This window comes from Nanorana parkeri, unplaced genomic scaffold (assembly GCF_000935625.1).
Source record: "Nanorana parkeri isolate BGI_ZX_2015 unplaced genomic scaffold, ASM93562v1 scaffold414, whole genome shotgun sequence".
NCBI lineage: Eukaryota > Metazoa > Chordata > Amphibia > Anura > Dicroglossidae > Nanorana > Nanorana parkeri.
In genome coordinates, this window is record NW_017306682.1 from 359029 (window position 1) to 372804 (window position 13776).

At 40.4% G+C, this 13776-nt stretch overlaps 1 protein-coding gene across 1 annotated transcript in view; it reads left to right on the forward strand.

Annotated features, from left to right (window-relative positions):
- Window positions 1–5122, forward strand: part of PPFIBP2 (PPFIA binding protein 2) — a 137792-nt gene extending 132670 nt beyond the window's left edge. Inside the window, exons 28-29 of the mRNA XM_018559741.1 lie at window positions 3346–3411; window positions 5054–5122. Coding sequence (XP_018415243.1) covers window positions 3346–3411; window positions 5054–5122 — 135 coding nt within the window. The remainder of the gene's footprint in view (window positions 1–3345; window positions 3412–5053) is intronic.
- Window positions 5123–13776: the final 8654 nt, after the last annotated feature.

Here is a 13776-nt window from a genome sequence, read left to right on the forward strand (position 1 = left end):
CCAAGCAAAATGTAATAGCTGGTTACACTTTTAAATGAATAGTTGTATACAAAATATCCTGGGGAAAAAAATCCATGCAAAATATATACAATTTGAGTTGACAACCCTAGTAGTAACACAGTTTGGTAGATCTAAATGGGGTCTTTGCTGGATCTAAGTGGGGTCCAGGGGTTAAATGTCTCCAGATACTTCTTTTAACATATCATAACATATTGGTGGATGGGTGTAATCATGCTGGTGTATTTAAAACTATAACTGCGTGTGTGTTCTGTTGGTTATGGGAAATGCAGATGACATTCAGTCAATAGAAGCTGGGAGAAAACCTAGCAACTCCGTTTCCATTCAAGAAATATTTTTAGGCTATTATACTTGTGGACACTGGAAACCCATTCAGGGCCCTGTGCTTTGGTTTGCATGGCCACACTGCTCCTCATTCTAAAATGTCAAGGTTTTTTTCTAGAAAAAGCCAACATTTATCAAAACAATCCATCAAAATCACCTTTTATTAATTTCATCAGCAGAAGATAAAAACATCTCTAGCTTACGTAGTTCAGGCATGACCTTCCTAGGACTTCTAGAGCTATGATTAAGGTTGTTTTATCCTTAAGACATGTAAGCTGCAACAGGTTTTATCTTTTGATGATTCACTATCGTGGGTACTGGCTTTATCATAATAGTCTGGCACTAATATTTATTAATTCATGTGGGACTATAAGCTGAGCTATTTAGAGACTAGATAACCACATGGGTCCGTGGCCTCCTTTTAGATAAAAGCCGCTTAAAGAAAATCTGGTATGAGAGAAATATGGAGATTTCTGTTGGTGACCTCTTCTACTGAAAATATTTGTTGAGTTGCGGTGAGGCTTACCCTGTTGCCTCTATACCGTGAATCACTGACCTGGATCAGAATACAATTAAGGACTTCTGACTATTTTTTTAGCATTATTGATGTGCAGTCTTGTGCTGGGTTGATGACTCAAAGTGTTAAGAACCAGCCTGCGCAAAAAGCATTGTTGTAGTTTAAATGGTGGACTGCCTCAGTTTTTCATTTCTAATATGTCCTGGATGCTCCGGTAGTGAGTACTCCCTGCCGTAATTCCCAACTTTTGTGCAGTGCACCTGTGTGTTCTAGCTCTTCTTAATAAATTATCCATGATGTAAACCATGGGAACCTCTCGTAGTGGCCACAGTAGGTGTGCAGATCCAGGAATTCAGTACAGAGTTCTCACCAATAGTGACAATAAACCTTCAGGTTGACATCTACTCTTTTTTAGATGTCAAAACTGGTTTTGCATTGAATGACCCTTAAGGTTTCGTTCACACCTAGGCGTATTGCATATGCGCGTCTGTCGTGCGTTTTTTTTTACCGCGAATCGCGGTAAAAAAGTCGCGCGACAAACGCGCGTTTCCGAAGGCTACTTGGCTGTATCCCAATGGAAACGCGCAACAAAACGGCCCAAAGTAGTACATGTAACTTTTCAGGCGTGGGCCGTTTTGTAGCACGTTAGGGACGGGCGGAAATACGCCAAGGTGGGAACGAGACCATTGAATACAATGGGATTTATATTTTTGAGCGTTTTGTAGAGCGTTTGTCGAGCGTAGAACACGCTACAAAACGTTCAGGTGTGAACGAGGGCTTAAAGCTAGTGGGTCAGTATAACCATGTGGACTACAATTTTAAGGAGGCGCTCAGCAATGGCAGACTTAATGTTTCTCTCCCAACGGATTTCCTTTATGCTTTTGAGGTGAAACCATAGCAACTTGAAGTTATCCCATGCAGATTGCAGAAAATGAGCAAAACTTAGACATACAAACTACACACAGATAGGACTGAGGGTGGATTGCAAACCAAAACCCCAAATAAGCAAAGAATGCTAAACAATTAGACATCATGTTGTCATCTTCTAATCCATGCATAACTGAGGCATGTGAAGAGTTTATTCCTGCTGCTTTATACATGACACTAACGCACAGTTCCTCTTTAAAGCATAACTGTACAGATGATGGGCTTTAAATAATAATGATGTTTTTCATCAGAAGCCCCTCCTATTGACACCTGGTGCTCCCCTTTCCATTTCAAAAGCCCCTCCCCTATTCACATCAGGAGCCCTCTTCACAACTGCCCCTTTAGCAAAGTCTTGGCTTTGTCTTGAAGACACCCAAGACAAAGCCAGAAGGCACCCAAGAGTACCACAGCACCTTGGTTGAGAGAGGCTGATCTAGATACATTTCATTTGTCATTACATTCATCTAATGTAAGTTACCATTGACAGCTAAATGCTGATTGGCTACCCTGGACATCTCCCTTTCCATACACGTCCATTTTTATACTTGATTGTATTAATGTTTTGTTATCATTCTGTGTTTCTCCTTCATAAGACACTCTCGTGTCGGCATGTTTTGCATGTTTTTATTTGTTTTATTATTGTGTGCCTATAGCCTTGGCTATGGGGTTGGGCATTTTGTGACGTGCACCAATACAACAGTGAGGTACAGTAAGTGTAGTCATTTGGAAACCATCATCTTGCTACAACTGAATGTTTTCATCAAATTGTTGCTTATAGACTAAACAGTGGTAAATCTTGAATTTGAAAGGGGGGGGGTATTAACACTTGCTTTTATAATACTTATTTTTCCATGAATGCATTCATGAGATGTACTCTATGTAGTTCTCTCAGCAAGTGTAGCTTGTACATATTCATAAATTAACATATATATTTACCTGTATATATTTGGCCTATCAAGCTAAAGGATTTGTAATTCTATTCAGCCGGTTTTATCATTCAGTCAACCCTGCCAGATGGCAAAACCATGTCAGTGAGCTCTGTTTCCTCTGTTTCCAAGGACCCATTTCCAGCTTGGTGGATGAATAATAAAGGAGCGGCAGCACACTGATAAGCTAAAGCAGAGACACCGGCACTCTAAATTTGCAAAATACGTCTATTTATTGACGTGCATCGTGGTAAAAAACACTGATAAGGTCACCCCCCTGCCCTCCTGTCAGCAGTAGAACCCTTATAGGCTCTGAGTGCTCCTCCAGCCTGCCTGGGATACAAAAAAGCTAATATACAGACATATATTTAAGTATATAGTTGCTACTGTACATTGACATTGAATAACATTTTAGTTACTACATACTTGGAATAAATAGTGATTTCTTTTTTTGTATATCTGATTTGGAGTTCAGTGGGTCTTATCTGCATGAACTGCAATGGCTTCTTCCATAACAGATGGTGTGACAGTTTTTTTTGTAGTGTCCTGTCTGCGGTGCATGGGTACTAGTTTCAGTACTGTGTATGAAGTCCTTAAACTTCCTATTTACGAGGCTGCTGACTGATTTTACAGATGGAACATTCAGAGGGGATGGTAAAGCAAATAGGGGCTTTTTCTGACGAAATTAATAACCTCACCGTAAGTACCAAATAATTTCTTCTTTCTTCCAGCTATCACTGCTTGGGGTTTAAATCTCAAGTGGTTATTATCTTTCATATCAGTGTTTATAAACCATACAAATTGAAATGTCTTTGTGCTTTTAATAAAACATGAATGTAGTAATAGGTCACCAGCACTCCAAAAGGCAAAGAAAATAATACATAAATCTGCTCACTACTATGTGCATTTGTCACTGTGACGACTTGAGGAAGGGACGTTGTGTGGCCCCGAAATGTTGGCAATTTTGACCTATGTGACGTTATTTGCGATATACATTATTTTCTTTGCATTTTGGAGTGTTGGTGACCTATCTTCACATCTCTGAAGTTTTGCATGGCACCATTCATGGTGGTCACTTCAAGCACCTATCTTATCTACAATGCTCATAAGGCTGTATGGTGTGCAACAATTTAATAAAGGAATGACGTGCTCATTGTTAAAGATAATTACTGTCACTCTGCCCACCAAAGAGGGTATTATTCTATTTAAAAGAAAGGATTCTAGTCCAATGAATACTTGACTGTTGGGAAGTGATGCATTGTTACTTAGTTTACTTACCCTTATCTTGGCCCCCCCTTGTTACCCTAAGGCCCCCCTCCCCCATGTACACAGGAATTAATAAAAAAGGTGCAGGTGCATTTGGAGGTCATTTCTTAACACTTGAAAGCATGTAGTGCCTTGCTATGGCTGAAGGCACACAGATGTTTAGAAGCATCTAGTTGCATTCAGTTTAGTTGTGTTTCTGCATTCTGGGATCATTAAACCAGGTTTTACATGGCTAAATGCATGTAAATGCAGTAAGGGCAGGGCCATCTAAACATGAGAAAGTGATCTAGGAAGCATAAAAGTAGTTTGTGCTTTCCATATAACTGTGCATGGGGCCTTATGGTTGCTACAGTAAGTAAGCCCAATCATGAGAAGTCTGTTTACATACAAATATGCTATAAATATACATATATAGGCCTATGATTTAATTTTATGTATCATTGTTTGTTCTAGAACAGAGTGCTACAATACAAATTAGTAAAATAAACATGAGATTCTAGTCCATCACAGGGGTGAGCTTGGAATGGTGACTACTTTACAACACACACAGGACAATGGGGAACAAAAATAGCCCCCCTCCAGAAGGAAGGACAGTGTCAGCACCAACTCAGAGATGATTTGAGGATCTACAGCCGAGTGATACACAAATAAGATACATTTTTGTTAATCGTTAAGATACTTGATCCTTACTACAACATTTAAGCCTGTAGGATAAAGTGCTTGTGTTGATGGGCAAATCCAGCTTGCTTTCCAGGTTCAATATGTTTGCATTTAAAATCAGTTTGAGACCCTTCAGACATAATTTACAGTTCATAGACGGGTGAATTTGACTTTCAGTTGACTTCCTTCTGACCTGTAGTTGGCCTGCTTTTAGACTGCATCAATCTGTTTCAAGCTGCTTTTGCATTCCTATTGATTTGTATGGGGAGAGGGGCAGTTTTAATGCAAACAAAAGCCCATCAACACAGGCTAGAAAGATCACAAAACCTTACCCTTGCCTTAAACTATTTCTGCATCTGTCCAGAGGGTTTTATGTGGTTATTAATCGTATCTGCTTTAAATCTTTCAATTTTAGAACATGCTGAGCACGGATGAACTCCTTAACAACTACAGATTTCTAACAAACTACGATGCTTGGAGATAGTGCTGCAAGTCACCTCTACTGCCAGTGTAAAGCCGAATTATAAGATGCCAAAGATTGCATTGGACAGATTCTGACCGGCAGATGTCACCAATGGGGTAACACAGGTAGCAGAAGTGATTGCTGCTATTCTCTTATGGCTACAAAGGGTCCAGCTGTGACCTAGACTGAAAAATGTATTTCTATCCTCAATTCAGCAATTGAAGCATTATCCTGATGTTACATGGAAAAACCTTACTTGTCCCTTAAATTGTGATAGGCCTAAGCTACACCAGTACATCAATGGTGATGCTAAAATCAGCTGCAATTTTTGGGTACAAATGATCAGTAAAAGATGGTTTTTAAGCTATACAAGCAACATAATTAATTGCACACATTTGCAGGCGCTACATGCTATGGGGTTTTTTAAGAAACAATTTGCAGAGCCATTTGTCTTGTGCAACTCCATGATTGTTCGTGCTGTTCGATTGGGGGGGAAAACGTATCTGGAAAATACTGCACTATGACCAATAGATGGAGCTGTGGAGCATAGGAAATTAATACTTTCCTATGCTCCTCCGCTCCATCTAGTGGCCTTAATGTCGTATTTTGCAGATATTACATTAGACTTTGAAAAAACATGTATTAATAATGCTTGTTTTTGGGTCTATGCGCACTGAATGGAGTGTCGCAGGGCAAATAGCTATGCAAATTGTGTGTGCAGATGCCCTAAAATCCAGGGAGCAATCATGTTTTTCACTTTGTAGCCCTGCATTATATACAAATCTTTAATAAGAAAAAAATGTGTAGCCCTCAGTCAGTATCCTGGAGGAAGAATCAGACCGGCAAAGTTCCATCCCCAACAGAAAGAGTTGTAAAGGAGATAGTGCTATATTCTCTCCATACCAGGCATGGCAGAGGGTCCCGGTGCTCAATTGTAAAAGTCCAATAGTTATACTGTATATTCCGAAGCAATAGGGTACAAACACAATGAGGGGGTCACCTATTCAACTAATACAAAGTCCTTCTTCATTAGCTTCCAGGTCCTTTGGGACAAAATGATCGAAAATTAATTGAATGCATTTTATAATAATGTTATAAGTCCTAAATCCGTCTGACATATTATGGAATGATAAAGGGTTAACTTTGAATGAGCTAGTCCCATAAATTGATCTGCATCACCTGGGGATATGGAAGCTAATAAGGATGGACTTCGTATTGGTTAAAAAGGTGACCCTATTGACCTGTCAGTGTATTTGTATCCGATCCCTTGAGAAAGCTCATAATGGTCATTGGCCGGCATTGATTTTAGAAGGTTTTAGCCTTGGTATATTGTTACAATAAAAAGAATTAAAGAGCTGGTGAGTGCCCTTGACATCCATTTTCTAAATATATATGATGTATATGTCTCTCTTGGTACCTCTCATTCTCCATACACCTGACTCCTTTACGGCATTCATTTCTTTAAGCTTTCCTCTGCATGGTAGCTGCCATTGAAAATGAGACCTTATCCTGGGAACCTAGCTATGCCCCTTTTTTATAGACGTTTTTGTATGTAGTCCATTGATAACAGCCTCCAGCTCCATTGCCAGAGGTGTGTACTTCTTTATGGAGAGGTGCTGGTGGAACTGTCTACAGGAACCTTTGCATTGCACCCGTGATCCAGTGATTGTGATTGCAATGCTTTGCAAGCTTCTTTTTGCAATATGGATTCATTTATTAAGTGGAATGTGCCCATCATCTACCAAAATATCATTATTTTTTTTCAGACTGCCAAGTCTCTAAAACCCTGTGGGCTTTGTACATTTCCCATTATGCCATATGGCCCTGGTTCTATTTGCTTACAGGGATTTAGCTTTTTGATATCTGTTACGTACAGCCAAACGGCTCAGCTTACAAAGCTAACACACCAGGATGAAGGATCTCTATTTTCAATAGGCGACCGTTATTTTTAGCAGAGTCTAATGAGATGTAAAGCAAGAAAAAAATTGTGAGCAGAAAGGTTTTTTATTGCAGGAGAGACAAAGGGGTATATTTATAAACGATTCACAGTGCCATTTGTCCTGCAGAACTCTATGAACAATAGGAACAAGCATTCTATGCAAACAGAGGCAAAAAACGAACAGTCTCGGTATATATTTCCTTTTCAGGTTTAATATAATGTTATGTCATGTCAGGCTATTAGCTGCAGCATAGGAACAAAGTATTTATTTCCTATACCCCTTAGCTCCTCCTAGTGGCCATAATGCAGTATTTTTCTAATATTACATTTGACCTGAAAAGAAAATTTACTAAGAATGTTTATTTTTTTGCCTCCATTCACACAGAATGAATGTTCATGGAGTTTCACAGGATTAATAACCCCTAGAATTGTATATAAATGCACCTCAATAGTTTCTGCACACAGTCCCGGCATCTACCAGGTGGCTGGATGAATCAATTGCCATGCGCATGCATGGTAGTTATCATCCCGTGCCAGACAATCAAGATGGCTGAAGAAGTAGAACCCAGAAAAAGACCAGGTGAAAATGTTAGCGACGACTTAGAAACAGAATTGATATCATGAAGGTAAGTATAGTGGACTTTGGTTATGCTTTAAAAATGACAGCCACATGACTGCAATCATCACCTTATCCTGTCTTAAAGCTTTGCAAACTGAGCCATTAAATACTCCTAGGGCCTATTTACAGCAGGGTAATCAGCTGGGGTGGGTTTAGTGCACATGTTCCTTTTATTTTAATGGGTTGCCCAATGCAGGACAACATAAGAACTTACACTTGGTAACGCAGCACGCCACAATACATGGTAAGTTTTGGAAGTGTCAGGTGCGTTGTGCAGGTGCGTTTAAAATAAACGGCATTGTAGCACACCAATGCGCATAAAGTGTGTTGCTGCAGCTCAGGCACAGGCCCTCAAGGTTTTCTTGATTTTCTCTTGAAATAGGACACAGTGATAACATCATATGATAATACCATTTAATATTTATTTTCTGTATAATGGAAAGTTGTATATTTTTTGTCTATTGCTAATTTAATATATATTGTATTGTTTGCAGAATGAGATGTATATAGTTTTATCTTTGTAATTCTTCATATTTATTTTTATTATATTGTATTCTACAAAGCTGCCGTTTTTTCTGCCCCATTGGGACATTTAGGTTGTGTTTTAAAGTGACATTAAACCCTCAGATTTTTTAACATAAAACAATACTGTAATGTGCGCCTTACTGTAATCCATGGTAGTTTCCCTTCTCTTTGCTGCTCTTCCTTTTAAATCTGTATCTGTTCTCATGCTGGGCAGAACTTCTGTTTTGCAGCAGACTGCCTTGTCTCAGGAATGGATATATGGTGTCTGTTTATGTTTGCAACCTGAGCCAGCACTACAGGAAGAGGCACTCAGCTGCAAAGCGAAGTTCTCCCCAATCATGAGAAGAGATACAGATTTAAAAGGAAGAGCAGCAAAGGGAAGGGAAACAACCATGGATTACAGTAAGGCACACATTACAGTATTGGTTTATGTTAAAAAATCTGAGTGTTTAATGTCACTTTAATTTACAGAAATGTAACAGCTCTTTGGCCTCACTATTTCTACAAATTTTAGGCGATCATTCACATCAGGGGCCAGATCATACCGCGGCCAATGGTGTGTGTTGTGATGCACTGAAAAGGAGTGCAATTAGTCCTAGTTTTTTTTTTTGCAGCACACACAGGGTCATCCCTATAATGAGGCAGCCTGGCGGCATTTTTTTGGGTCACGCTGAGGAAAGTGGGTGCGGCAGGCAAAAGCGCTCTGCTGCCCCTTTTCTGGCCAGAGCATGCAAGGTTGCTAAGAGCTGGGTGAGGAGTGGTGTAAGGGCCATAAACATCTCCCAACCCAGCTCTTAGCAACCTGAGATGCTCTGGCCCGCGTACCTCCCAGCTCATGGCAACCAGTGATGTCAGCAAGATGGATGGGAGTTAGCTTACACCACCAACACAAGGCCTAACCCCCCATCCCCCAGGTGCACCACCAGTATCACTTTCCGCCGACCTCAAAAGGTTATGGATACCCCTGACTGGACTGATGAGAACTGAACTCGTAGGATTCAAGGCAACCATTGCTTTGCCCAACGCACATGGTTTGAATGGGCCCTAAAGGAAACCAGTACTATGCTGTCACATTGGCCCTCTAGCCTTGAATAATTTCTAGTGCAATGAATGAACGTGTACTCAAGAACACAATTATTCTGCAGGAACCCTTTGCTTTAAAGGAAAACTTCTCTTTTGGTGGAGTTGTGCTTTATTAAGCATATTATTAAATCTTCCCCCACCACCTATGGTTGCATGCCGCAGTCCTATTTATTCCTACGTATAGCCATACTCATGGCGACCTAATGAGTCTGCGATCCACATATGCAGTGTAAAGTCCCTGGTGGACTGCACTCAGAGAGGTGGGGGAATTTTATTAAAGGACAACTTCACTAAAGGTGAAATCAGGAATCGAGGAGTCCGCATAACAGCCAAGCAACTAGTGTTTTTTTTTAAGAAGGGGAGATCAGCAATGGTAGCCTTTAGGGCTCATTCACATTATGTGGCGCGGTCATGCAAACCATTATCATGCAGTTTTAAGGCAGATTATTAATTTTGCGGCAATGTGATAAATTGCACGCTGCCATAACACATTAATGTGACTGTGCCCTCAAGACAAAAATTATTTCATTTTTCCCGTGCACCAAACTTTACTAGATGACTATATGTTATAGAAACTGGTCACCCTTCAACTTGATCTCCTGACATATGCTGATAGATAAGCAGATGAAAATTGAACTCCTGCTGCTTATATTAGATTTAACCAAATCACGGGACATCATGAATGTGTATACATTGAAAGGGAAAGGAGTGCAGCATTGTTTCTGTGCTGTCCCATTTTTTATTCATTGCATATTTTCAGAAGCTGACACTTCTTTAGTTATCATTTCTTTCCAAACCCTCAAAATATGTTTTTATGGTAAAGGGACCCCATTGCAGCTTACTATGCAGCTCTGGGTCCTAGGTTTAGATCCCAACAGGCACTCTGTTTGCATGGCGTTTATATGCCCATCATGTTTGTTTGAGTTTCTGCATACTGGTAGATAACCAGGTTTCCTTCCACTGTGCCTATGAGTAAGGAAGAGACATTAGATTGTGAGCTCCTTCAGGGGACAGGAACTTATGTGAGAATATTACTAATATTCTGAAGCTATATAAATAGTAAAGGGTAATAATACCCCATTTGGCAAACCAGCCTTCCAGTTGTTTCCTAAGAAGTAAATTTAATGTGTTTGCAGACATTTGTTGCCCAGCAAACATCAAGAACCATGGTGGAGGTTCTCTATTCAAGGCCGGCAACCCAACATGCCTTATGCAACATGACAGTTGACCAGGGGAGGACTGGGGACTACCCCCAGTCCAGTCCCCTCTTGATCAGGATAACCGCCAGCTAACTAATATTATATAAAATTTGGCGATGGCACCTCCATATTTTTTCACTGGTGGGCTTACGCCTGTGCAGCTCAGCACCTAATCATTATTATCTGTTACATGCCATACAGTCTTTCCAAAAAACTGAATCTATTCAGTACTCGCTGTTGGGTTGAAAGCTCACACATAGATGGGTTTAGACCAGAGTTTGCGGTCTCTGCTCCATAATAACACTTATTGTACATTGAAAACAGGTAAAGTTTATTTTTATATCCTTTGTATAACAATATAACAAATGGTTATGGTAACATGACAATAATTGTACTCACAAGGTGACTCTGTTGTATTATGCCATTAAAAGTATGTAAAACTGTAAATATATGTATACATTTTATTTGCTGTATTTTATCCTGAATGCTAAAATATGTTTTGTCTTTTTGCTGACAAATAAACTACATTTACCTTTTAAATATTATTTTATGACTGTGCTGCCTACAATGCTGAATATGGAGGGGTTTGGGAACCTGTGCACACTATGTGAGACTTTCCTCTATGGTGATATCTTCCTGGAATAGGTACAGCAAAGGTTCCTTGTCTCCTCATCAGCACCTGCACTGGTCCCAAGCTCAACAAAAAAGGGTGTTAAAGGCCCAGCTACTCTTCCATGTGAGATTTTCATGGCAGGTGCCATCTTCCCAGACTGGGTAGAGCAAGGGTCTTAATTATGTTACTGCACTTTGTAATCTCACATCAACGTCCGCACTGTCTCCACTGACACCCGTAGAAAACAGCACATGTGGACTTCATCTTCTACTTCTTAATATACGTGGGTCACAGCAACGAAACAAGCCTGGGTTTTGGATCTTCTTAAACTTGATCTATATCGATTGAATGGTTCTAGAGTGCCTCCAAAAGAAGTTACTTTAGTTCACTATATGGCCAAAGGTTTGTGGACACTTGACCATCGCACCCATATGGGGATGCTGGACATTTTATTATAGGTGGAGGCTGTTATTGTGGCAAAGGGAGGGCAACTCCATATCAGTGCCCATGATATTATATGGAAAGGCTTTCCACAAGATTTTGGAGTATGTGTGTGAATTTCTGCCCATTTAGCCAAAAGAGCATTTCTAAGGTCAGGTACTCCTATTGGATGAGAAGACCTGGCTTTCCAATTCATCCCAAAGTTGTTCAGTAGGGTTGAGGGCAGAGCTCTGTGCGGGCCACTGAAACTCCTCCACATCAAACCATATCTTTATGGACCTGACTTCTCGGGCACAGCCATGCAGGGAAAGAAAAGGGTATTCCTAATCTGGTTCCAACAAGCTTGGAAGTGCACAATTATCTAAAACATCTTTGTGTGCTTTAGCATCAACAGTACTCTCCACTGGAAACACCTAAACTCAATAATTTGGAGGGGAGCCATATAAAAATAGTGTATGTTCTGATTTAACAGCCCGTACAAAGCAATGCGAGGTTGACAGCAGACGCAGCTATTCGCATGTAATCGCACAAGGGAGCAAATACCTGCAGTTAGTTAGTCAGAGATGATTGCCACTGCAAAGCGTGTTCTGGGGCAATCATCCGTCTCTAACCGCAGGTAGCTGCTCCAAGTGCGATTATATGCGAATGGTCATGGAGCCCTGCGGCTGCTGTCAGCCTCTCATTGTGCTGTACGGGCTGATCTATAATACGAAATCGCCTGCACTCCATACAGGTACTTTGGATGAAAGGTTGGTGCTTGAAGTGACAACACAAATGGCGCCGTGTCAGATACAGTCCATAACAGAAGTCACCAGAACTCGATGATGTGTGCAAGAAGTAAAGCACTTTTTATTAAACTGTCACATGCTTCATACAGCCAACGTTTCGTGGCCACGCAGGGTCTGTATGACGCATGTGACAATTTAATTAATAAAAAGTGCTTTACTTCTTGCACACATCGTCGAGTGCTGGTGACTTCTATTATGTACGGGCTAATCTGCCACAATCGCCTGAATTTGCTGGATTCCTTCTGCTTTTGTCCTTAATCGCAGGTGTGAATGAGGCCTTATTGCACATGTGTCAAACTCAAGGCCCAGGGGCTGAATCCGGCCCACCAGGCCATTTCCTAGACTTCTACTTTCAGATCTTTCAGTATTGAGTTATTACTAAAACCAGTGATAATCGAATGCAGAGGCAATTATGATAAAGATTAGATACATTTATATAGTCTTACAGATACCTTTGAGGGCAACCATAATGTTGATGCGGCCCACGATTAAATTGAGTTTGACACCCCTGCCTTATTGAGTACAATTTTTTTTTTCTCATTGTCCATTCTGTGCAGTGGTTGCATTCTGCCTTCTTGTGTACATTTTGGAAAGTGCAGCTCCAGTAGACCTAGACATATACTCACTCAAGGTACAGAACAACCGTTTATTATTGAAAGCTTAGGATAAAAAGTCATCATTAAACCAAGCGTTACAAATTCACAGTTTCAGATGATATAAGTCACTTCCAGATATAAAATGTAAAGAGAAATAATACAATTGTACAGCTGAAGAATTCCTCCTGAGATGCTCCTTACGTTTCTTTGTGTGTCAGTATCTGGATTAACGCTACAAAGTCACTGCTGATATTTTGGCAATAGCACAATGTAAATAGTAAAAAAAATAAGGTCTGCATTGTTCTGTCTCCTTTACACCGTGATCTCGTTTCATGTCTAACATACTCTTTCTAAATGTGATCTCTAGAAAAAAATCTAGATCCCTAATAGGGGACTCGGTCCTCCAACTAGACCCCCTCCATAAGATACAAAGTACTCTAGTCCTGAGCTTCTCTTTACCTTCCTTCTTTAAACCACATGACCGTTAAAGGTGAACCCCAGGTATGTATTTTTATGCAAACTTACACTGGCCCATTATGGCAAAATGTATGTATGCAAATATCATATCTGATCAGGCCACAGGGATCCTGTAAAGCACTATAGTAGCCAGAGCTCCTACAGTGCTCGCTGCGATCTGGGTCCTGCACTGTGCTGAGTGCCTTCAGCTCGGTTCTGAAAACACATGGGGTTGCTTGTTTGGCATAGTGGCCATTCAGAGAATACCTAATACTTTTATCAATGAATACAAGGCGTTCTCTAATTGGATAAGGGGTGAATAATGACATCACCACACCTCGACCAATCAAAGAACACCTTGTATTCATTATTAAAAATACTGAGCATTCTCTTAATGATTGCTGTGCCAAGCGACA